Source organism: Biomphalaria glabrata, chromosome 8 (genome assembly GCF_947242115.1).
Source record: "Biomphalaria glabrata chromosome 8, xgBioGlab47.1, whole genome shotgun sequence".
NCBI lineage: Eukaryota > Metazoa > Mollusca > Gastropoda > Planorbidae > Biomphalaria > Biomphalaria glabrata.
The window spans coordinates 14,099,223-14,126,814 of NC_074718.1; the positions used below are offsets into that span (position 1 = coordinate 14,099,223).

General features: G+C 37.6%; 1 protein-coding gene across 4 annotated transcripts in view; it reads right to left on the reverse strand.

Moving 5' to 3' along the window:
- Positions 1–27,592, reverse strand: part of LOC106056685 (protein jagged-1-like) — a 57,491-nt gene that overhangs the window by 15,903 nt on the left and 13,996 nt on the right. For all 4 annotated transcript variants that reach the window (XM_056037763.1, XM_056037761.1, XM_056037762.1 and 1 more), the window contains 3 exons: positions 4,123–4,180; positions 1,250–2,084; positions 98–207 (listed from right to left, as the gene is read on the reverse strand). In XM_056037763.1, the coding sequence (XP_055893738.1) occupies positions 98–207; positions 1,250–2,084; positions 4,123–4,180 (1,003 nt within the window). The remainder of the gene's footprint in view (positions 1–97; positions 208–1,249; positions 2,085–4,122; positions 4,181–27,592) is intronic.

Below are 27,592 nucleotides of genomic sequence, written 5' to 3' on the forward strand. Positions count from 1 at the left end.
CCCGGGCGCCACTATGAGGCAGGGTAGCATGTTCGGGTGTGAATAATGTATAAAAATTGTTTGTTAATGCGCATGCGTAAGACTTGAATACACTTACCCTGAGCACAGTCTTGACCCGACCAACCAGGTAAACACACCCGACGGCCTTGTTCATTGCAAGACCAGTGTCCGCGGAGATCATCTCTAGGTCGACAAAGCTCAGAACAACTGAAGACAAATAAAATCATTTGGTTGCTGGGATATCATTTTAAAAACAAAAAATAAAAAATTTAAAAATTAAAACTAAGCATACATGCATCAATTAGTTTGGATCAGTCGTGAAATGAAATTTCTAATACATCTAGACTAACAGTAAAAAAGATTTTTAAAATAAAAAAAAATGGGCAACCACCTGAGTTCGAATTCATGGCTCAAGTCTTTGCAAGCTTCTCAGGCCAACACGGTAACCACTCGGCTAGTGGAGAGCTTATGAACATGGAAGATTGTATAGTTATCTATTGTTTCTAAAGTCTCATCCTATCTTTTCCTATTTGTTCACTAAGATTCAGATGACGACCCATAAAAGGAACCAATTGAGCTTATATCACCACTTCAGTAAATTACCATTTCTTTCCCTTGTTCGAGATACCAAACAGATAAATTAATTACCATTAGTTAACTATCTAATTTATTTCATTTTTTAAAATTGATTTTGGTGTTGTCAGGTAAAAGAAATAATTGTGCACAATGTCAACTTGATCCGAGATTGGGTGTGGGAGAAATAACGTGAACAAACGTTTTACCAGACAGACAGACAGACAGATGGAGTTGATAAAAGCTTTGTAGAAAGGATATCAATGACTTTTAATATTATAATTTTTAAAATTATTTTATGATCTACGTTGACGTCATAGGGCAAGTGATCGATTGAAAACGGGTCTGAAATTGAAATCCAGGTAAAGACTGTTAAGCTTCAAGTTGTTCAGGAAACTCCTGAATCTACCTAACTCCAATACCTAACATACATTGAGGAGGGGGGTGGTTAAAGTCTATAAGTTTTCGGCTTCATTGTAATTCTTTTATTGCGAATTTTTGTTAAAGGAATTCGGAATTACAAAGTTCATAGTAGATTCTAGTTAGAAATGCATGAGAAACAACTTTGGAACATACTGACTAAACAAGCCAGCTAATAATCACACGCTATTGTAGAATCGCAATTACACCTTGTAAAACTAATTATTACATATTGTGCAATTCGCTAGAATCTTACTTTGGGCCAAAGTAATTTTTTGAACACACAACTCTAACAGCTACGACCACATCAGCTCCAACAACCCTGACCACTGCCTCGGTGGACAGCGCCATCTCTTCATCGTCGTCTTCTACACTCTCATCTTCAAAGCCTTCGGCGGTCTCTTCAGCAATGTCCGTTGTACTATCCGGAAGATGAACCGATGCCTCGAAGCTATCCACGTTAGTAGACCTTTTGATTCTTAGTGAAGTTTCAGTATCCACACTCTGTTCTCCGAGTGTAGCTCTGTTGTTACGATGGAGGTCTTTGGAACTGGGATAAAGAATCTCTGGCCTGTTTATTTTAAGTCGTTCTTTGTGGTTGTAATCTTTAGACTGTGACAAAACTCTCCTCGTTGAAGAGTTAATAACGTCACTTGACATGGTTGATTCAGTATGAATCATTGAGGAATGATTTATGCCGGTGAAAAGTTTGCTTGGAGGAATATGGCCTCCACGTAGGTAGGCTTGATCTGACGATCCCACAGCAAGGTTCTGTAAATGCGAAGACTTTCTTCGCGTTCCAGACGTCAATTTTCGTCTAACGATATTGTCTATAGACGTCACTGTGCTACCACCATGTGCCATAGCTCGCTTTGGGCGACTAAACGTCTTCAGATCTTGTCGATTAGGTCCGAGCTTCTCAGCTTGGCGCTTAGAGAAACTTCTGCTTGAAAAGGCGGCACCAATTCGTCGTTCTTCTAGATGATCACCTTGCTGGTCTTCAGGGTGAGGTCTCCGGTGTTGAACTATCAAAGCCCACTGTGGAGACGGAGCGATGAAGTCTGCTACCATGAGTTCTGAGACAAACAACTCTGAAAATGTTCAAAATAAAACAGAATCAATTTTGATGCTTTAGAAAAGTGTTTAGAAAATGTGTTTGACTAATCGGATCTTTAACATGACGCTGGGAAATCGGAACTTTAAAAAAAATTATTGTAATACCAAAGGACTTTGCTGTATTTTCAGAAAAAAAATATTTCTTCATACTATATAAATTCTGCTTTACGCACACACGAATGTCTTTTAGCTAAATAAACCAATGTTATGAATTTATTACTTTTGCTTTGTATTAAAAAAAATATTGAGAACCAGTTTAAAAAAAAATTTATTGAGTTTAAAAGACATGCAAAAATTAGATAAGTCAAGGTCGTTTTGTCTATGATGTCAACTTTTTTTTCTCTCACATTTAATTTTTTTCCCACCTTTTCTCTAAACAAGATTCCCAGCAAGCAACCAGACTGCGATAAGATAGTTGTAGTATTAGACAAGGGACGTCACACATACAGAAAATGATGACTTCTGTTACGGTCCTTGTTTATTTAACAAACCGGAAGTTGACTGCTACTAGTACACACGTGAAAACAGCTTGTCCGTTGGAAAAGAAAGAAGCCCTGTTAGTTAAACTCCCCACCTACCCATACCCCCCCCCCTCTCGTAGCCCGGGGACGTTTTATCTCCGTGTACTACAGCTAACGCCCGCTCTCTCGAGCACAACTCTTTTCGAAACTCTAGCACTCTGGTAAAGTGACGCAAGTCAGCTGCCTTTGAGAATAGACCAAGTGAAACAGGTCGACGCATGATGATAGTAGACTTAATGTCACACTGAATATCATTTGTTTGGTATCTGTCTATCGAGTCAGGGTTTAAGTCCTGTTTGAGAGGATGTGTGTTAACTGTAGAGAGTCAAGACCTAACGACTAACACACTTGCTTACTGTGGAGCAATAAGAATTAAAATGGATTTTCTGTCTTATAAACAAACTCCAAACCAATAGACGTCATAAATTGCTCATTCCAAAGTTTAATGGATTAATATAGCTATTTATTGGAGATAACTAGATATTATACAGTATATGTTCCAATATAGAAGTTATTATCTGTCTCTCTCTCTCTCTCTCTCTCTCTCTCTCTCTCTCTCTCTCTCTCTATCACACGCATCTAGTTGTCAATCTTTTTCTTTCATACTCGATGTATATCTCTCTATTTCTCTGTATATCTGTCCATTTCTCTGTTTCTCTCTCTATTTCTCTGTTTCTATCTCTCTATTTCTCTGTTTCTATCTCTCTATTTCTCTCTACATCTCACTATTTTCTTTATATCTTTCTATTTCTTTGTATACATCTCTATTTCTCTGTACATTTCAAATGTGTATGTATATCTTTCTATTTCTCAGTCTGTTTACGTACCACTCTCTTCAAATCTGTTCTCAAACAATAGTTTGTTTATTTATTTGTTCACATTAATATGTGTATATTTTGTTTCCCTCTTGACTGAGACAAGCGAACCTTGTCCTTACTCTTGCTTGACATTAAATGTGTCGGGAGGGCTGATGACGTCATTCCCACCAGGGTCGATCTCAAAGCGGGTCAAGAGCGCCGAGAGTACAACAAAGACCTGGTCTGTTTAAAAAAAAAGCTCCCCCCTCACCCCCCCTTGCTTCTTGCCATCCATCTACTCCCCCCTCCCCCTCCTTGACGTGTTATCGTTCACATATTTACGTTGCCAGATGACATGTCACGTGACGGCATTCAGCAAGTCCCAGTGCACGAAGTACTCACGTCTGCTGGAGCTTGTCTGTAAGAAGTGCGGCATCCATGAGGCATCCATTTGTGTGTGCTCTCCTCCTCCGACCTCTCATTTCCGCACCCCCCCCCCTCGGTCACGTTCAGTGGAGTAGTATATCAGATATCTTGTACAATATGTAAACTGGTTCGCACTAAACATTAGTCAATGTCAAAAAGGCGCTGCCAGTTGCAGTGTCAGCCCACAAGCAGTGTGTACAAATACATCTTTATAGAGATCAATAACATAATACATTACAATCAAATAACAGATACAATGAGTGATTTACCTTTTCCTGGTAATGATGGGCAAGTCCGGACAGCGGTCAGTGACAAAGTGTATGCTCCCTGGGGATATATATGTATAGGATATTAACAGTCTGTGAGTGTGGAAGGTATGCAATTGAAAAGACACAACAAATACAATTCAAGATAACAATACAAATATATACAATCTTTAAAAATAAACAACTTCCTTCATACATCTTATAGAGAAAATATTTTGCTATTAATTAATTAATCAGGATTTGATTAAAAAAAAAAGACATTTCCAAGTGTGGAAAGCGAGGTAGTAATTCTTTTTTTTTTCATCGATGGACATCATCAGGTGTTACATTTCTAGGAAAATCGTTTTAGTCGTTCTCTAGAATTGCGTCCAGCCACGCTGTGCCCACCAAGGTCCAGCCACGCTGTGCCCACCAAGGTCCAAGCACGCTGTGCCCACCAAGGTCCAAGCACGCTGTGCCCACCAAAGTCCAGCCACGCTGTGCCCACCAAAGTCCAGCCACGCTGTGCCCACCAAGGTCCAAGCACGCTGTGCCCACCAAGGTCCAAGCACGCTGTGCCCACCAAGGTCCAAGCACGCTGTGCCCACCAAAGTCCAGCCACGCTGTGCCCACCAAGGTCCCACTGCAAAAATGCGGCTTGAATAGAAATATTGTAAACATACATGTTTTATCTTTTTGACTAGACAGTATCAAACCAATAACATACATTTTTTATCTTTTTATTAGACTGTAACAAACTAATAACATACAATGATGTCTCTTGTCCTTCATTTTCTATGAGACTTGATTCTACGGTCGAGATCAATCAAGGAAAAAAAAAAGAAAAGCTGCTAGGACAATTAAAAGGAATGTCACCTACTACACTAATGCGAGTGGCACCTGACCGAGTGCAGTAAAAAAATCTTTGTTTCGCGTATCGTCACCACACGACTGTTTGACATGACCTTGACATAGCGCCTATAACCAGTTTCAAAAATTCACATAACCCTGACCCCCATTATAACAAGTAAGTAGAGGTTAGGGTTAGGGTTACACCGTGGCAGGTTTCATGTTTTCTAAAGAGAGAAGCGAAGACTCCCATTGGCATTACACCAGCCAAAGTAGGTTGCTTCTTTCTGCAGGGCCTTAGGAAAGTGTGATAAAAGTCTCAATCTGTTGGCTTTACATTTCAATGTGACGGAATGCAAAAAACAACGAAATACAAAAAAAAAATCCAACAACATCCACAACATCCACAACATCCACATTAGCTGTTTAAGAGAATCTCGTCTGAACTTCAATCAGGTAGCTACAAGGTATATAGACTCGTCAGAGCAGAGCGACCCACGGACATGTAAGGTACTCTCCATTCAGGTAAGTAGCTACAAAGTATAAAGACACCTCAGAGCAGAGCGACCCACGGACATGTAAGGTACTCTCCATTCAGGTAAGTAGCTACAAAGTATATAGACACCTCAGAGCAGAGCGACCCAGGGACATGTAAGGTACTCTCCATTCAGGTAAGTAGCTACAAAGTATATAGACACCTCAGAGCAGAGTGACCCAGGACTATACTAGGACATATAAGGTACTCTCCATTTATCAAAACCTGGTGCCTTCTGTCACATCAAAAAAATATCAAGTGACTCGCTTCAACACACTTTCTTGCTTTTATTTCATAAACACATTTTGTGTCTATCCTACTGCAACATCTTATGTACATAATGAACAGGGTAGAGGCACACTTCTTATTTTTTTTTTTTGTAAAAAAGATCGTTTCTTTGATCTTCGATTGGTTGTTTTTCTGCCAGAAATAATCTTTAGAACTTGGGAAACGAATGTTTTATTCTAATTGTTAACTCGGTTTGAAACATGTGTGTACAGTATGCACTGAATGACTTCAAATATATCTCTTCTAGCTACTTGATTTTAAACATCAAGATTTAATATTGTTACGTATTTCTGATTTTCTGGCTAAATGTACTAGGCACACAAATAAAAGAAACACTGCAAAGAACTTGACGACTCAACTTTCAGCTTTAAATAACTTTATTGAATTATAACTATAACAATTCGTCACTGTAACATGTAGCGTATACGTCTTACATCGACTGTATCGACTGTAACGGCTCAAGTCCACTCTCTTCTACTGTCTCGCACAGTAGAGAACAGTATCGACGACTGTACTGACCCTTTTCACATGAACATCTCTGGTTTATAAAGAGTCCCTAATCGCTTGTCTATTGTTGCAAAAACACTGCTAGTACCCTCTGGAACAACATGGGAGGAAACATCACATCCTGTTGTTGTTTATGCATGTCGATTCCAGAGGATGCCTGCTGCAGTGTCATCTCGCCGAGGTCACACGTAGTGACCTCTAACTGTCACTGTTCATTTGTCACAATGCCCCCCTTCGTAAATCTGTTCGTCCTCTGGAACAACACGTGAGGCACGTCCCATCCTGTCTTTGTTTACATGCATAGATTCCAGATAACACTCGGTGCTGTGTCATCTCGCCGGGGTCACACATAGTGACCTCTACCTGTCACTGTTCATTCGTAACAATATTTACGATTTATAATGTACTACATACTACTATAGGTGACAAAAAAAGAAAAGAGTATTTAAACAAGAAAAAGATTAAAAAAAAACAACTTTTAAAAACAAAGCTTACATTAAGTGTAGTTGTATCAATTAGTTTGGATCAATCATATATTTAAATTTTTAATAGATGTGGACTAACAATAATAAATTTGCGTGATTACAAATATTTTTACCCATTTCATGCTGTAGGATTTCTCAATACGCTATGATTCTATCCGCTGTCTGGACCAGCTGGAAAGGGGCTATGTGGAGAAAGAAGGGGGGTGTCTGGGCGATCTCTTTTGAAATGCATTTATAAAAAAAATACTAATGATGAAAGACCTGAATTCGAGCACGTGAGTTAGAGCCTTATCGAGTTAGAACACTAAACACTCTGCTAGTGAATCTCTTATAAAAATAGCTTCAAACTTTATAGCGGTGACCCACAAAGCATAAAGGGGGCTTATTCAATTTATACTACCATATCAGTCAAGTACAATATCTTTTCTTGTTCGAGATACCAAGCAATATTATTAATTACCAATAGTAAATTAACTAATTGGCTATTTCTTTTTTATTGAATCTTGTTTATACAGGGGAAAGAAAATGACTGTAAAATTACAGCTTGATTCAGAATTGTGTGTGGGAGAAATAACAAGTAAAAACTTTGTACCAGACAGACAGACAGACTTGATATAAGCTTTGTAAAAAAAAAAGGCCAGGAAACAAATAGATAACACTGATATATTATATACTGAATCATAATTTACACATCAAGAACATAACCTATTAAAATACATCTAGACGTACTCATGGTGTCAACACTAATTATACTCAAATTAATATGGCTGTTGTATTTCATGTATTTATAACTTTCTAAAACAAATCATTTCCTTGCGTAGGTTTAAACAGAATCAGATTGAGTCGGATAGAGATCAGATTGGAAATGATTGGAATAGATACGATCTGATCTAAAAGAATTCGAGACGGGTCTGACGCGATTGGACCTGATGGGATTGAATTCTGCTTGGGCTATGCTCAAATGCAGCTGACCTACGTAAGAATGCTGAAGTTATTCAAAGAGTTGTGGTCGAGAGAGCGTGCGTCCTGAAGTTGGCTGTATTACAATGAGATAACTATGACGTCTGAAATTAATAACCTAAGATAAATTACATTAGAATATTTTTAAAAATTCGATGTAAAAAAAAGTTTTAGAAGCAGATTTTTATCGCTAATTATGTTTCTTTAATAAAAAAAAAAGCCTGTTCTAATTATTTCTATGCTGGTTATAAAAAGATATTAAAAGCATGAAAAGTCTTTGAGATCAACAAGAATGTCTTCAACTCATTTTTTGTACTCCAGTACATTCACATAAAAGTATCAAACAAATAGTTTGGATCAAATTGAAATCTTCCAGTCCATGTTTTCCTTTCAACAAATTGCTGCGTCAGGTAGAGACGGTATGGAGACATTCCTCGATAATTTTGGCAAGAAAAACATTTTTTTTTCTTCCACATTCAAGCTTTTACATTTTAATTAAGGAGAATTTTTACTTTGTGACTTGCAACTTGTCTGCTACTATCAATTATCGGCTGACGTAAGTATACAAAAAAAAAACAACAAAAAAATGAAAGAAAAAAAAATTGCATCAAGATTCATTAAAAAGTGAAGTACAAATTAACCTTTTCTGTAGATTTTTTTTTTGTTTTAATTCCTAACTCAAGAAAGTCAAAGACACTTTCAAAGTGAACGTAAACAAAGTTTGGAATTAATGTGAACGTGCTGTAACATTCAAGTATGTCATTGATGTCCTGGCTTCCAAGTTGTGTGCAGGCACGCCACTGCAAGACAGACAAGTTGGGCAAAATGACAAGCAGAATTTAAAAGTGTTTTTCTTTAAAAAAAAACACAAACACATACACAATAGACAAACAAAAAAGCCAAACATTTCAGAAAGCAATTCTAAAAGCCAAACATTTCAGAAAGCAATTCTAAAAGCCAAACATTTCAGAAAGCAATTCTAAAAGACAAACATTTCAGAAAGCAATTCTAAAAGACAAACATTTCAGAAAGCAATTCTAAAAGACAAACATTTCAGAAAGCAATTCTAAAAGACAAACATTTCAGAAAGCAATTCTAAAAGACAAACATTTCAGAAAGCAATTCTAAAAGACAAACATTTCAGAAAGCAATTCTAAAAGACAAACCACACTAGCACTTGAAAAGCAATAGCAGAAGAACTGAAATGAACCACAACCTCAACCCAGATGTCTTGGTTACAGACCACGCCCTATTAGCTACACAATGCGAAATCTAAACAATCCAATGTTAATTATTTCTGATATCGGCTGCTTTTTTTTTTTTGTTTGTATCCTTATGCATTAAAAAAACCCCCAGAAAACCTAAAGAAAAACCCAAACAATCAGGAATCTATTTTATCACTGTCACAACTATTCTGACGAACAGGAGATGACGCGATAGCATGTAGAACAACAGAGAACAATGCGATAACAATCTCCAAGCCGATGTGCATTTAATGTGCAATAAAAAGCATTTTCCCAGAGTTCCCCCAACCGGAAATCGTCTGGACGCAATGGGGAATTTCCTGTAGAGCGTTACATGCGTGCTGCCTCTCGTTGCTCATTATTTACATTGAAACGAACTTAGTGGCTCTCTCCCATAACCTCCCTCACAAAAATGTTTATCATTAACAGTGGCGAAGCTGCTTTTGTTTTATGTATCAGACCTAATGGAAAGAAAGTAGAACGTCTCTTCAGCCAATGCCACAAAGCTCTAGACTCTACGTCAGTGGTGGCAACGTTTTTGGGGGCATATGCATTTCCGGTATTGTGTTCTGTTCAAACAAAAAATAAAGGAAATATCAATGTATTATTTGTTATCCTCTATTTGCCCCTGTTTAACATGATGGTTATCCCCACAGCGACGTAAGCATGCGAGGTAGTCGTCTGCCAGAATCGAGAAAATATTAAATGTGTCTCAGACGGATTTCAGAAGAGCTAAGTATAAGGAAAGAGCAATAGAGAGATCGGGTCACAAAGAAATCCTATGCCGAACTGGAGCTCAAACACTTAATGAGGTTATGGCCGAGAATCGTATACCGTTTGCTGGACATGTCCTATGACTCAATGAGTTACACGTACCAAGACATGGAGGCTAATACGACGTAAGTCAATCAAGGACGTCCTCGTATAACTTGGCGCCACACGTTTCTGTAAGAGAGAAGTTGACACCAGGTGGGAAGAGGTTTCAGATGTTGCATGAAACAGATCTTTATGGAGATATTTGTTTGTGCGCTGAACGGCCTTGGAGGTTCTAAGTCTAAGTGAGTCTAATCGTTTATTTGACCCCACATTAAATGTTGACGAAAGACAAAGCTACACAGTAGAGCAGTCTTACCGACACCTTTTTTCGCGCCAAATCATTATCATTCCTTGCTCTCTGAAATAAAACTTGTCTTCGAGACCAAACATTATCGAGGAGTGCAGTTTTCACGTGGCTACGCAGTTTCAGCTGCGACCTATATATTTTACCACATCCGCCATTGTTCGACTATGGTTGATTTAGGTTCTCTTTTTGCCGTCAATATTTGTCCTCGGCAGTAGATTTCGTCTCGAATATGTCCCGAGACAACAAACTTAACGTAAGGCACGTAAGGATAACGTAAGTTGACTTAGGGGGAAAAAAGACAAGATGATTTGAAAATGAAGACATTTTTTTCACTTCTATTTATGCTTTTATAACGCGGGCCTTTGGGGAAATACCGAAAATAAAATACAAAGTTTTAATCACACACCTCTCTCTCTCTCTCTCTCTATTTATATATATATATATATATATATATATATATATATATATATATATATATATATATATATATATATATGTGCATTCTTTTTTTTGTTCTGAAATCGGACTCAGGTTCATGTATAATAGTTTTGTTTGTTACATACTAAATGTGTGCAAGTCAATAGTCAGTGCACACACAGACCTCATATCACTCCATATCTTGATGGCCAGTGAGGCCGTTACAAATACGTTTGATAGTTTAAGAACTCTCTTGATACATACTTGAATGAGTTGTATTTAGCGTAGATATACAGAAGCTTGTCTACAGGTAGTTAAAATCAAAGTGTATGGAATACGTTTGCTATATTTTTAAGTTCTGTACGTATCAAATAGAACTAAGCAATCCCAAGAAGTCAACTCTTTATGTTTGGAGAGGTTGAGCTGAAGCTGATACACTCATATCAATGAATTGGAGGATTGAAACAGGTGCTTTGCTTTTTAAAAGTTCTCTTTGAAAGGTGTGGTGAGGCCAAGTGCAGGGGACGGTGGGTAGGTGCGGAGTGGGCCAGAGATGATGAAACAGTGTGTAGGCGTGTACTACTGCACACAGGGTGCATATGCACTCAACATTCGGAGTAGTAATCCAAATACTTGAGTGCATTAGTCAATCGCTGGAGACCGTAGGCGTCTTAATTAATTCGCATCCGTGGGGCTGGTGTTTTATAAACAAGAGACTCATCGGCCGCTTTAAACTTAAACAATGTTTAGTACTGCATGGTGTTAGTGAGTACCACAGGTACAGATGGTTCTCAAACGATTGCTCTGTCTAGCGGAGAGAGAGGGGGGGGGAATAATTAGGAGATTGAAAGAGAAAGATGTAGAGAGGGCACAGAAGAGCTCATAGAGTGAAATGTAAAATAGAACCAAAAAAAAAAAGATAGCGGTCAAAGATGAAAGACACTTTCAAAAAGAAAACTAGCAAGAAAAAGAGACAGAGCAAGACAGACGAGTAGAGTCATTGGGTTAGAAGAATGAATTGACTAGGTAGCTTAGTGGAGCTTTTGGAATGTTTACTACTTGTCTATAATCTGTATGTTATTGAAGCCATTAAGCCAGATGTTATTGTTATTGTTATACCTCTGTATGTTATTGTGGGCATAATCATCTTATACTTCTGTATGTTATTGTGGGCATAATCATCTTATACCTCTGTATGTTATTGAGGGCATAATCATCTTATACACCCGTATGTTAATGAGGGGATAATCATCTTATACCTCTGTATGTTATTGAGGGCATAATTATCTTATACCTCTGTATAAGATTGAGGGGATAATTATCATATACCTCTGTATGTTATTGTGGGGATAATCATCGTACACCTCTCTAATCTGTATGTTAATGTGGGCATAATCATCTTATACCTCTGTATGTTATTGTGAGGTAATCATCTTATTTCTTTGTTTGTTACTGTGGGCTCAACGATTTTGTTCAGCAGTATGTTTCGGTGTGATTTATTATGTCCTAGAGATGTATGCTAAAGCTGGCTCGTGATCTACTAACGTCTCGTAAAGTTATTAGTGTATGTTATATTTATCTTCCTTTAAAAAGTGTGACAAGTGTTACGCCCTTTACGTTCGAGAATGTTTACCAAGATTTAAAGGTTATATAAAGTTTCCAATTCAATAATATATACCGAATCTCTATGGTGGCCAAACTTGGGCCCGCCGGCAATATCCGGTCACTGACCCGGTGCTATCCTTCTCCTAAAACCTTCTATCCATAGAGCATAAGTTGCAAGTCCATGGACTTTATCATTGTTGCTGTGATGCGACCTTTATGTTATGAACTGAGTGTTTCCTATTTGATATAGAAAGGGAGCATTCATTTTTACTTGGAGAGAGAGAGAGAGAGAGAGAGAGAGAGAGCATTAGTTTATGGTTAGTCTTGCAGAATGATGCAAGATGCAAGTGTCTCTGTCGTAAGCTGTGCCAAGTACACCAAACGACTCCAGGATGCCAGAGTGTAAGGTCGACCTTTTTTTTGGTTACATTTGTTTAAATATTACTTTTTTTTTCATCTCAAGTTGAATTTGTCTATTTTGTTCTAAAAGTTCTACTTAGTTTTGTTTACAAAGAAGTTAGTCAACTTATTTCATTTGTATTTGTTTATATATTATACGCCTACAACGGTGTAGTTGTCTACCAGCAATGTGGTGATGTAAAAAAGTCAACGACCCTCAACACCGTGACCCGGGTGTTTGATATTTAAATGGTCCACAGTCCGAACCAGTTTGACCACCACTGTGTATGATTTACTTGAATTATTAGTAATGTTAATTTCTTTGTGTCTTTTCCAGTAGAGTTAACATCAAACACTTTAGGTCTCGGTGACGCAATTGTTACACTTCTTCCTGGTATAACCTAAAACCGATGACCCCCTCTTTCTTTCCCCGTCCCCCCCCCCCTTTCCCCCCAAAAAAATCGTCTGCTTCCATTAAACACGTGACCTAATGGGTTGAGTGCTACAGCAGGAAAGAAATTGCGAAAAAAGCCATGTGCGATGTCTCAAGGGGAGGTAACACGTGCTAAAGACAGACATCAACAGAGGGATTACAGTGATGGATTGTTTGAGTTTTTTTTATTCAGAGTTATGTACCTTGATCTTTTAACATTGCTTTAAAAAATGTGAGAAATAACTTAATTTGTAATATTCATACAGACTATAACCATTTTTGAGTATATACCCAAGAGCGTGGATGGCTGCCTGTCACGTGTTTTGTCTTCGTAGGCCAACTCTCTTTATAATAAGTTTGAATCCACCTCGCTTCTATTATTATAAGAAAATATTATTATTAGTATTATTATGTTCGAAACGAACCAGTATTCATTCTCTGGCACTGCCAGGGTCGAGTTTCGATAAAGAGAAACAAAGTTTATTGTGGTCCCTTTTGCAATGTCTACTTAGGAATTTTTCGGTGATGTGGCAGGACTGCTGAAGTACCGCCCACTGACAGGCAACGAGAATGTTCCTTGGAATGTTAAAGGGCCTTGAAGCCATCCAGATAAGCCACCCTGTCGAGGCTGTCCCATACAAAGCGTATATGTAGATTTTAACTTGATGAATCAATTGCTCCAACATTATTATCTTAGATATCTAATATATAAAGTAGAAATTAAGGCGTATGTATAAATATGTATACATGTATAAATGAATGTTCCGCATAGAAATCATAATTGTTTGACCAATATTGATGAAACTTGACAAAAATGTTCATTAGATCCGTGGGGAGATCGTAGTGTAATATCCCACCACAAGCGGAAGGCCTTATGAATGTAAACATCTAATAAATATGTCTCTATTTAAAGAACGAAACTTTTTAACCAATCGGGTAGATCCGGTTTTTTTACATTTGATATCAATACTTTGGCTAAACTGGTAGACCCATTTTCAAACTCTACTTTCTTTGCCGCGTCAAAATAAAAATAGAATATTCGAAAATTTGTTGTTCCACTAGATCAGTTATACCCAAACTAATGCCCGCAGGCCGCGGGTCATATGCGGCTAGAATCTTATAAAAAGAACTTAATGAACAGCTAGGCGCATGTTTATATTGTCAAGTGTCTTGAATAAAAAGTGTTGTTGTTTTTTTTTGAACCCGTTGAGTCGTGGATGCATGCACTAAAAGCGAGATAACTCAGTCTATAACTAAATAGAAATGTATAAGATTATCTCTCATGACTTCCATTCAGCACTCTAATTGTTGTTTTGATATTTCTGTCACGACTTCATGCAGGTCTTCATTATTTCCCTTGAATTACCGGGTGCTCTGCCCCTTGTTACTGTTCAAGCGAGTTAAGAGTATACGAGATGTCTAAGATTAGAGTTGTAGACAGAGGCGGACCAGACAGCAGCAGTTTTCTTTCTTAGTCTGGCAAATTTGATAAAAAGTCGGAATTTTTTTTGTCGATTCAAAATTTAGAAACATGGGAGATAAAAACGTAAATTTTCTTTAACCTTTTTTTTTCAATGGTGAACAAAAGGGAAAAGGGGAGAGGCGGACTGAGAAATTGATGGGAGACAATATAAAAGATTGGACGGCATGAGATTCTATCCATGGCAAAAGACAGAGAGGAATGGAGAAAGACGGTTAACGGATCTTGTGTGGTGCATCAACTGTACAACAGACTAAGAAATAGGTGAGGTTGCAGACGCTTCAATTATTAAGTAACAATAATTTAATTACTATATCTGCCTGTGTTTCACAGCGGGTGGAATTATCTACCTGAAAGGTTATCTGTGCTGATGTAGTAACGAAGAATACAATCACAGGTAGCTTTTTATTTTTATTCTATTTTTGTTTTCACCGGTCTGCGCTTCGAATAATTACCTCAATAAATAGAAATGCGAATCCCGGATGAACTGATCGCATCATTAGAGTAACTTCCGGCACAGGTAACAACAATATCATTGCAAAAAGAACATATCTAATAATACTAATAAGATGAAGAACCTTGAGGGAAATTCAGGGGGAAACAAGTCGTCTCGTTTTTGCTCACTTTTAATGAAAGAGAATGTCACTATTACCAAGAACCAAAACTAAACCAGAGTTAACTGCTCGTCTTGTCAGACTTTTACATTATCATACGCGAACTGAGCCTCTTATCTGTACAATTTATGCTTGCATTTGAGGCAATATTTCTACCCAAATAGCCTCCCTTAGTTTATAAGACCTGAATCTGGCACATTCTAAAGATGAAAGAAGCCTCATCTTTTATAATGAGAGGAAAAAATAGATGGCCTAGTTTTCGCAAACATTTTTTTTAAATACATAGCAGACGTAATTAAAATTAATTACACTATTCTCTAAGTATGCCATATTTTTAGCATGAGGGTATAGAACGTAAAACTTAACCTAGCGGCCTTTCCATCAGAGGACTTTATTATTTCACACAGCTAACTTATGTACAACGAGGAATTGTGTACTAGTTAATGCAGATATCTAGTAAATGCAATGACTCATTAAGACTTAATGCAAATTTGTGTCATAAACTCCATCATCATCATCCTATTTCCTGTGTACTATATAGCTAGTAAATGCAAGGGCCCATTAAGACTTGGTTAACGCATCATCATCATCTTTCCTTTGCGTTCCTCGTGGAACATGGGGCCTCAGCTAAAACACTCTCTACATACTCTTTCTAGTTTGTTAATGGCTTCCCAGCTCTTTCCTGTCCTCTCGACTTCATCCTTAAATCTTGTGCCCTTGAGGTTCCACTCTAAGTCCTGGCTAGCTCTGTTGCTGGTATCTTTTCTAAGGGTGTGACCAATCCATCTCCACTTTCTCTCTACGATCTGCACCACTAAATTTCTCTGTCCACCGATCCCTCACAGTTTAGTGTTTTCTGTTTTATATCGGTTAGTTATTCCGCCTTATTGAGGGTATGAACACCATGACACTGGGTTACTTACTTAGTGCGGTATCCATTAACCTGAATAACAGTTAGTGAGAAAACAGGTCTCCGACTTGGTGATTTTGTTTCCATATTTCTTTGACCTAGGGGTCACACGAACAGTCATAATACACACAACTAATTTATCTCCTAGTCTAATGGGAAGTACTTTTACAAATATTTTCTTAGGAGTACTTTGACCTTTGAACTACTCACCTTTGTATACTAACTAGCGAAACAAAACAAACTCGGTGTAATGTTTAGCACAGAAGCGTCAAGTTATTGAAGACTTGACCACGCTTTTCTGGGGGGGAGTTTATTTTAAAAATATTTAAAAACATCAAACGCGAGAAGGTTCTTGGGGGGGGGGGGGGCGTGACTACTTGATATCTTCCCTCATTCTCCCCTGCTCCCTCTATCGCCTCTCTAGCCTCTCCCTCATCCCCCACGTGACAGAGAGCTAATGTGAACATGATGGTAAAACCACCGGTGGATAAATCCGGGGGGTCTCCAGACCTGAGACCTTGTGCAAAATTACTAACACTATGTCATTATTATAACTCTACAGAAACCAAGGGATCTCATACTGTGCTCATCAAGTCCCAACACCTTTTTTTTATTTGTCTATCCTATACATTATACTGGAATAATTAACTAGTAGTGCGATCCATTTTGAAAAAAAAATTGGGAAACACTGCATTATACAATGCCACCTGGTTACCAGTATTAGTAACTATAGGACCATTAAAAAATACAATTATTTCAGATTATCGTGAATAAAACATCAGCAGATGTGTATTGAACAGAGTTCCGGATGTAATTTCTCGAAATTTCTCATTCTTTATGTTTCTTGTAACACTTAATAATTGGTAGGAATCCTTTCAGTGACAATGCACAGTCAAGTATTTCTTTTAGAGTCCAGCGAATTTCTACATAAAACTTTGCGCACAAAATGTCCATATTTATTTGACTATTTATTGAATACAAAGAAACATTTGAGCTGAGTGCGGGAATTCCCACTAACAGTTCGTTCAAAATAGCCTCATTTAAATTTGCGCTGATTTTATTTTCAAACTTAATAATATTGTGTCGGTAGATTTAAGGGATAAATTAATTGTATATCTTGTACACAAAATACATACGCTTCTTCTTAAGACTTATCTTCTACAAAATTCATCTTTAATCCCAAAATTCTTATTGATGTCTGTTCACAAAATTTTATTTAACTAATTAATTATATTTTTTGTGTTAGATTATTTCATGTGGAACAAACAGCCATGTTACAAATACAACCAAGAAGAATACTATAATTTGAAAAGTTCAGGGGTAGGACATTTTCTTTATTCTAGCTGACAATATTTACCTCCATAGTATCGAGTCACAATCATGGCTCAAAAGTAACGATAAAAAATACATTTGCAACAGGATTCTTCTTATTCGATGCAGTGGTGCTTCTAAATCTATTCAAAATTGAACGAATTGTGAGAAAATGATTGCCCCTTGCGTGAAGGCTACTAAATAATAAAGTAAAAAATACGCCCCTTACAGATTTAAAATTCTCACGTGGTATTAGATACACTTAGAGATACGACATATCTCCGGTGGGGGGGGGGGGATCCCAGCGTGACTACTTTATGTCCTTCATCGAGTATCTACAGACAGGCAATACTTATTAAAGTTTACAGAAGTACCTCCTTCAAAGAGGGCGAGGGAAAGAAAAAGAGGAGAGGTGCCTCTGTTAAAACATTTAAGTAAAATGGGAGGGGGGTGATGGAGAGGTGTATCATAGTTCACAGTAAGTAATTTAATAGTAGGTCATGAAAGTAGTACGAAACGTTAGCAGCCAGAGGCTACTTGTCTGCTGTTTCTTATCTTATGTCTCTGTGAGTGTCCAGGGTTCAAGTCTGAAAGGGCATCTTGAGCCTAAGCAAAGAGTTTGTTGTTGGGAGAGGGGTATTGGGCGGTGCCACCACATCAACAGGTCAGAGTAAATCAAAGGGGTGCGGACTGATAGGTGGCCTGGATCGCGCGCGGCGAGCTTCTCCTTCCTGACGTCATTTGCAGACGAGATGTTTTGACGTGGGATTTTTTTTTTTTTAATGGACCCTCCAGGCAAAGTGTAAGGTCGTGTTATTATTGTGAAAGGGGGGGATGGGGTGGGGTGGGTAACTCAAAACGAAGCGAATAGTGCGAAAAATAACGGGGCGAGGGAGGGTTGATCCCCCTTTGAATTTTTTTTCAACATTTGGATAAGAAGTTTAAAATTTTCCGAATTTCTTTTTTAACGTAGCCTTTTTTTTTTCATCAGGATGAGAGTTATCTAAATTTTGGCTTTGCAACGCATCTCGAGAAAACTTATCGGCATGTTACAAATTTTGTGGTGGAGTATTATGGTCCGAAAATTCTGGGCAGTTACTAATGTGAGCGGCAGAATATGCTGGAATATAGTCCGCGAGTCCGTAGTGACCGTGTCACTGGAAATGACAGCGTCAAAAAAGACATAAGACATCCCGCCAGAGAGAACATACTGTTCAATCAGGCCGGTGAGAGGGAGCACTTGTTCGCTTTTACTGGCCTAGAGTTTCAAGAGATTGTGGCTCAACACTACCTGACATTTTCAGACTGGACTATTGAATTAGTTAACAGGATGTTGCGGTGAATGACAGTATCTGAGAGGAGGTGTTTGTGCTGCCTATAGGCGCTCTGCAAACGACTCAGCTTGTGTAGGGGTTCAAACTCGATCCCTTTTGATAGGTAGCCAAGAGGATTGTGCCAATCAGCCGCATGTCCCACATATCAATTGTTTTTCAAATAGAAAGTGAATTGGCAATCGGCATACTTTATTAGTTTCACCACCCCACCTTAACATTCACCACCCCACCTTCACATTCATCACCCCACCTTCACATTCACCACCTCACCTTCACAATCACCACCCCGCCTTCACAATCACCACCCCACCTTCACATTCACCACCCCACCTTCACAATCACCACCCCACCTTCACCTATGCCTTATTCTGTTGAAACGTCTGTTGGAACATTTGCCTTGGGCAGTATCTCTTTCAATGACAAGCCTGTCAATTCTTTTATGTTGTCTTACCATCGCTATCTCTGTCTGCCTCTTCTTCTTTTTCCTGGTACTGTTCCCTGAAGGAAGATCTGTTAAATGACTCGACTTACTGTACAAAAAAAAATGGACCAAACTTGATGTGTTTGTTCAAACCGAACTTTATTTATTAACAATTTTGACTTGGAGTAGAATTCTCTTGCATCAAAAACTTTAAAATCCAGAGTATGGCAATCGAACGTTTTTTGTTCAACAGGCCAGCATCTTACTTGTTTGTTTTTTTATTGCAGCGTATTTTACATATTTCTTTTTATTTATTCTCTTTGTTTCTTGTGAAATTGTCTCGGCCCTTAGAAATAATTTGATTCTTCTTCCTAATTCGTTTTTATTAACTCATTTTCTGCCAAGACAATTATCTGACGCAGACATTTCAAGTACGGCCAATACTTGAATATTTGAACAAAGTACTTGCACACTTACACACACACACACTCTCACAGACTTTCACACATTTACACACACACACCTACACTCACACATCTCAGTTTCCACAACACTTCAGAGACTTGAGTGTGTTCAAAGAAAAACAACGAATGAGTTCTAATTATTGCAGCTATCATCAGCTTGTGAGAACTACTTGAGTTCTAAGTTGTTACAATACTTTCAGTCCAGCATCAGTAGATATACATTGATGTTCAAATGGGAACAGCATTCACTTCTGAAATAGAATCACAACGACGATTGGGTGTCAAGATGGCCTGCTGACCACTGTCGAAGAACGCTAAGTAAAACATTATGGCCCTACCGCACGGACTTCAGGGCTCGCAAAAAATCTTTCATATTGGAACAGTTCCGAGAAAAAGAAGACTAGGCAGAAATCGATAAGACGACAACTTTAGAAAGTGGACAGGCCTGTTTCTGGAAGAGATTCTACTTACGCAAAATGTATTTAAATAGCTAACTAACCAACTAACTAACATATCTTCAACGGTATCAGATACATATACAGTTATGGTATTTTTAAATAAGACTCTAGCCAAAGCTGACTCATTTTTGTTCATGAAATACAGATACTTGCAGAAAAACGTTAACAATTGACATAACAGATAAAAAGATCAATGATGTTTATTGCTTATGAAATAAGGACGTAGGCTTCTATCAGAAATACGACGATTACGTTAAGATCTAAATTAGAATGAGATAGTTTATTATCGAATTGCCACACTACACATTAGCATTTCATTTAACTCACACACTAAAAGATAAAAATAAAAACGTAACTAATCTTCTTTCTAAGAAAGCAGTTTTATAGCGCGTCTTTCATGTCATTTGTAGTTCAAACATGTGCACCTCTGCTAGAGCTACGCAACTGGGAGAACTGTGCTGGCTTTAGTCGCTCAGCAAATACAAATTAGATCGTGTCGGGATTTGATCTTGAGCCTCTTGATAAGTAGCAAAGTGGTTTTATGCCGCATAGAAACACACTCCACAAGGTATAATTGAACAAATTAGGAAAATTCTCGACTATAAGTTATATAATTTATATTTAAAGTTCAATTATAAATATATTTAGATACTGCACATCAAATTATAGTTATTATAATAAGAAATCTAGTTAGGTGATTCTGGCCAATGGGCTGTCTTTAAAATTTAACTTTTTTTTTTTTTCATGTTGATCTGTCCTGTCCTATAGTTTTTAAATAACAGAGCAGGTCTGACATCTGAGTGCTATGAAGACCGAGCCAATTAATTCCCTAATTATAAAGTCATTATCTCTACTGCTACTTTAAAGCTTGTTTAGATTCAAGTTGCTATGTATTGCTCTTCTTTAAACATATTGTCTACTAGTGTGTTCAAAAGTTTATTGTAGCTTTTACAAAGCTTATATCAACTCACTCTGTCTGTCTGTCTGTCTGTCTGGTTCTTTTAAACGTTTCTTCATCCAGTTCTCCGATAAAGTTAAAATTGTGCACAATTATTCATTGTCTAAGACAATACATGAATCAATTAAAAAAATTAACCAATTAGTGGTAATTAATTAATTTTTTTCTAAAAAGGGGGAATAAACCTTGAGCGACGTGGCAGTGATTGTGCGGTCCTTTCCTTTATATACGTTTTGTTTTTAGGAATAGTATTTTTTTCCCTTCATTAGTCCTTGTTATTTAGTGCCTGTGTTGTATCTATGGTTGGAGGTGTAGATCTAATTATCAACAACCTAGAACTAAGCCACCAGGAGAAGCGGGAAGGTGATTTCCCGAGTTTCAAGCAGACGCCAATAAAAGGCGCCAAATTGCCTGCAGGTGTTCATATTTTCTATCGCCTGTAAATCCAGAGTTAAAATTTTTTTTTTACAAACTTGGTGTATATGAAACGATGAATTCTGCTGTATGTAAACTATGTGTGGGGGAGAGAGGTCATGTGATACTCGTAGCTCACGTGATAGCCCCATACTATGTATACATCAATGGTCGATGATGTTCGGGGTAAGTGTGTGTGTGTTAGTGTAGCACTAGAATAGTTGAAGAGGTTAAAGCGTGTGTGTGTCTGTGTGTGTGTGTGTTGGTGTAGTACTAGATTAGTAAAATAGGTTTAAGTTTGGCATGGGAAAGATAGCGGTACCGGAACTGAGATTATTGCTTAGAGGTAAAAGTGTATTTCTATGTTAACATTTTGATAGACTCCAGTCTTTATTGATAAGTATTTTGTTTCGTCTGCTACGATTGCCTTGTTACATGATAAGTTTGTCTATAAAGGCTGCAACATTCAGACGATATTATTTTACATTCGTGCGATAAATGCGATAAAGATTTTTCATGGATACTGTAAGAACAAAGGGGAAGAAAAAGAAAAAAAAGTTTAAGAGTTTTAAATTTAAGCGTAGGTCATAGTTACAATCAAATTTCATGGATGAAATGCGTATTTTTACAAAGATTATATAAAATAATATCATTTTGTCTGTCTATTGGTCTGTCTGGTAAAAAGTTTGACATGTTTTTTTCTCCCGTTTCCCAACCTCAGATCTAGTTAGAACATGAGTCAGTACAAAAAATAACCAAATTAGTTTACTAAATTGTGGTTTGATATCGAAATAAGGGAAATAAATGCTACTTAGTGAGAGATGTGGATGTATATATGGATTTAATCTCCCTTATTGCATAATTATTCATGGCCAATGACAATTCACGGATCAATCCAAAAATAAACCAATTATTTTATCATTTAGTACTAATTAATTAATTTTCTTTATATAGCTGAAAGGGAGCTAAATCTTGTAACTTTAAGATAATTGGATGTCGGAGGCGGTTCTTCCCCTTAGATAAGATTTGTTTATAAAAAGTATTATATATTTTCTATTGCTTGTTCAGAAGTGCCATCTGTTGACCCAAAGTGTACACCGGACATCTTGGTTTAGGGAAAGAGAACACGAAATACTTGCGATCTCTAGGTCAGAGGATGTTAAGGTCATCTGTTTCTTTGGCCAACGGTTAACGAGCAGGGTGTCATGAGGCCAGCACAACGACCAAACGCCTTTAGTTTCAGACTCAGAGGCGCCCTGAAAATCCCGAAATTAAAACTTTCAGTCTTCACCTACATTTTAACCCAGGACCCTCAAGTTCGGAAGCAAAGTGCTTAACTGTTCAGCCACCGCACCCCTTTCTTACCAAATAGAGTACTTCAATCCTTCAAGAAGATATCATGAAAATAGTTGTCACACATTCTATATCACTCCATTCACTTAACATAAAGCTTAAACTTACGAACTGAACAGGTGGATTTTCGGACCCAGACGTAAACTCAACTTCTCTATAGTTTTTCAAACCGAAACGTCTTGTAGTGGAAATAGAATTGTAATATTTCATGTCTAATTATCTTTCGTAAATATTTACTCTTCTGTGTAGAAACTCGAAGCTACTAGAAACCTTTGTCTAAACAAAAATACTTCCTGTTGTCACTTCTCTTGGCACGTACACCATGTGACAGTCGGTAAAGTCTGACAAGTTTGTTTATTCATTGTATTCTTAAGCTAGTTCCATAGTTTCGGAAAGCAATACCTGGACACACTTTCCAGCTTTATAGAGACATGAAATGGAAATATGCATGAGTGGACATGAATATGCAAATAAAGAAGGTGAAATAGGGATATTGTTGCTGTGTCATATGGAATCAAGGTCATTGCACTTGAAAGGGTTAGAAGAAAGCCGCATCCGTCTGCTGCCATGGATCACAGCAATCGGTGTTCCAATGGCGTAAACCTCATGACAATGTTAGGTTTAGGTTTCGAGCCTTGAAGGAAATATAATGGGATAAATGCGTCTGTGCATGGACTCTGCCGACAGAAGGTATGCTCATAATTTGCATGGGGTCCCAAGAAAGCTGGTTTCAACTCTTATAACTATTTATATGTTTGTGTGTGTGTGTGTGTGTGATTATTAATCAGGCATTGGAGAATCCACATGCATTTTACTGAACACTCCAGCAATTTCTTGCTGAGGATCTAGGAAAAGTCCCAATTGGTGTTTATTTATTAAGAGACAGAGAAAAGGAAAGAGACAGACATACATAGAGAAAGAGAGAGAGAGAGAGAGAGAGAGAGAGAGAGAGAGAGAGAGAAGATAAAGAAACCTTTGCTTCAAAGTTGTTGTTTTTTAGATTTTATTTTTAGATAATTGAACGGTTGTAATACAGTCCACGTGTCCAACTGTCAGGTCTGCTATCGTCGAAATACACATTAGGAGTAAAGCAGTTTTTAAAAACAATTGTTCGCTTAGCTTTTATTCCCTCTATTCAGCAACCAACAAATGTTCCCTCTATTTACCTACCTACCGACAAATGTTCCCTCTATTTACCAATCAAAAAATGTTCCCTCTATTCACCAAGCAACAAATGTTCCCTCTATTTACCAACCAACAAATGTTCCCTCTATTCACCAACCAGCAAATGTTTCCTCTATTTACCAACCAACAAATGTTCCCTCTATTTACCTACCTACCGACAAATGTTCCCTCTATTTACCAACCAACAAATGTTTCCTCTATTCACCAACCAGCAAATGTTTCCTCTATTTACCAACCAGCAAATGTTTCCTCTATTTACCAAGCAGCAAATGTTCCCTCTATTTACCTACCTACCGACAAATGTTCCCTCTATTTACCAACCAACAAATGTTCCCTCTATTCACCAAGCAACAAAATGTTTCCTCTATTCACCAACCAGCAAATGTTTCCTCTATTCACCAACCAGCAAATGTTTCCTCTATTCACCAAGCAACAAATGTTTCCTCTATTCACCAACCAGCAAATGTTTCCTCTATTCACCAAGCAACAAATGTTTCCTCTATTCACCAACCAGCAAATGTTTCCTCTATTCACCAACCAGCAAATGTTTCCTCTATTCACCAACCAGCAAATGTTTCCTCTATTTACCAACCAACAAATGTTCCCTCTATTCACCAACCAGCAAATGTTTCCTCTATTCACCAACCAACAAATGTTCCCTCTATTTACCTACCTACCGACAAATGTTCCCTCTATTTACCAACCAACAAATGTTTCCTCTATTCACCAACCAGCAAATGTTTCCTCTATTTACCAACCAGCAAATGTTTCCTCTATTTACCAAGCAGCAAATGTTCCCTCTATTTACCTACCTACCGACAAATGTTCCCTCTATTTACCAACCAACAAATGTTCCCTCTATTCACCAAGCAACAAATGTTTCCTCTATTCACCAACCAGCAAATGTTTCCTCTATTCACCAACCAGCAAATGTTTCCTCTATTCACCAAGCAACAAATGTTTCCTCTATTCACCAACCAGCAAATGTTTCCTCTATTCACCAACCAACAAATGTTCCCTCTATTTACCTACCTACAGACAAATGTTCCCTCTATTTACCAACCAACAAATGTTTCCTCTATTCACCAACCAGCAAATGTTTCCTCTATTTACCAACCAGCAAATGTTTCCTCTATTCACCAAGCAACAAATGTTTCCTCTATTCACCAACCAGCAAATGTTTCCTCTATTCACCAAGCAACAAATGTTTCCTCTATTCACCAACCAGCAAATGTTTCCTCTATTCACCAACCAGCAAATGTTTCCTCTATTCACCAACCAGCAAATGTTTCCTCTATTTACCAACCAACAAATGTTCCCTCTATTCACCAAGCAACAAATGTTTCCTCTATTCACCAACCAGCAAATGTTTCCTCTATTCACCAACCAGCAAATGTTTCCTCTATTCACCAAGCAACAAATGTTTCCTCTATTCACCAACCAGCAAATGTTTCCTCTATTCACCAAGCAACAAATGTTTCCTCTATTCACCAACCAGCAAATGTTTCCTCTATTCACCAACTAACAAATGTTCCCTCTATTCACCAACTAACAAATGTTCCCACTATTTACCTACCAACCAACAAATGTTTCCTCTATTCACCAACTAACAAATGTTCCCTCTATTCACCAACTAACAAATGTTCCCACTATTTACCTACCAACCAACAAATGTTTCCTCTATTCACCAACTAACAAATGTTCCCTCTATTCACCAACTAACAAATGTTCCCACTATTTACCTACCAACCAACAAATGTTCCCTCTATTTACCAACTAACAAATGTTCCCTCTATTCACCAACTAACAAATGTTCCCTCTATTCACCAACTAACAAATGTTCCCACTATTTACCTACCAACCAACAAATGTTTCCTTTATTCACCAACCAGCAAATGTTCCCACTATTCACCAACCAACAAATGTTCCCTCTATTCACCAACTAACAAATGTTCCCACTATTCACCAACCAACAAATGTTCCCTCTATTCACCAACTAACAAATGTTCCCAAGATTTAAGACAAAAGGCGCTCACAGCTCCAAAATGTTTCACACTTGCGTCATAATATCCACCCCCCACACCCTTATAGCTCCCCCTGCCACAAGTCAATGCTATCTGTGTATGTCAACAAACATAGCACGATGCAAACATGTCTATATTCCTTTCATCTGCATCCGTCATAGTTTCCTGGATCTGTTATCTCCCTTAGCGGAGCTCCATACCGGAAGCTGCTCGAGTTTACAAGAAGAAAGCACGGCGTTATGGGAACCTGGACGAGATTAGGTCGGGTGCCAATATCGTGTCTCGGGCGATTGTCCAAGGTGTTTGGAAACAGCAGATAAAGGACAAAGCTGTAGTGATGTCTGTTTAGGCTGGGACATGAACAATGGGACCAACATTGTAGCGCAAAGTAAAGCAATATGTCAACGGAACGGTTATTGGAACGAGGAGCGAGATGATGGACCTTTTTATTTTATTACAGACGTCCTTTTGAAACAAGATAATTACGTCCTACAGGTATCCATGTGTTAATCTAGTCGTGCATGTTAATTAGACACTTCAGCTCTGCTAGACCATGGCTGATTCACGCAACCCAATTTAAGGGAAGCGTCATGAGCTGTTTCCTTTTAATATGTTTACCATCCTATATCTGAAGAGAGGCCCAAGAAATAGATTACCTTCAGACACAACGCATCAACTTACATATAACGTCACTACGTCCATGGCGTCAAATTACAACTAGATAATTAAAAAGTTATTAAATGGATTTATATGTGTTAATATTTAATGCTTTTGCTGACATCAAATGCTAATTCCTGACGCCAGATTTTTTTTCAAGGCTTCCCCAAGAGTTTATATTTTTCAACTCGCTCTTCTAAAGACTTTTTCTTTTGTTAAATGAAATTTTCGTCCACACACAACTGAGCAACCGAGCATGCATTTAATATGTTCTGATCATTTGTATAGAGACGCTTGAGAAATTTAGAAGATACATGCGTTTGCAGACATTATAATAGTCTAAACTGCTGGATACACACATTGTTTTTTTTTTATAGTCATAATGTTTTGTTTGGTGTAATGCAAATATTTTAAGACCAATTTCCTTATGAATAATAAAGATTATCATAATAATAATAATATAGTTATAATAATAATAATTATTATTATTATCAAATAAGTAGGGTATGCATGTATAAACTAAGTCAGGTTAAGTCAGGTTAAGTGAGGGCCTCAATGTCTAGCAATATAAATGTATTTCATAAATTCAGATCAAGATGAAAGTTTGAGCCATCCAATAGAGGGGCAAGTCAATAATGTTCTTCAAAGGGCTGTTACTTGAACTCTGACTAGACGGGGATCAAAACTGTCTCTCTCTCTTCCCTTCTCTTTACAGACTCTCACTCTTATCTCTCTTATCTCTCTCTCTTCTCTCTATTTCTTGTCTCTCTCTCTCTCTCTTCTCGCCCCGTGTTAATGTTCTCCCAGTTTTGACTCGAGTGCGCATGTCTATCACATAAATATTGAATCCAGTTTTTAAAGATACAACTAGAAGCCAAACACCCCAGTGCTAATGAACATAATTAACTTGACAGCTGTGTTGAGATATTCTGACCCGGTAACACATTTTTTTTATGTTCGCTTAAAACATTTCATCATAGTTGATATAAAAATTTTCAAATTGTCTAAATTATTTTAAGAAAAATAATAAAACATATATTTATATAGACATACACTAATGAAGATT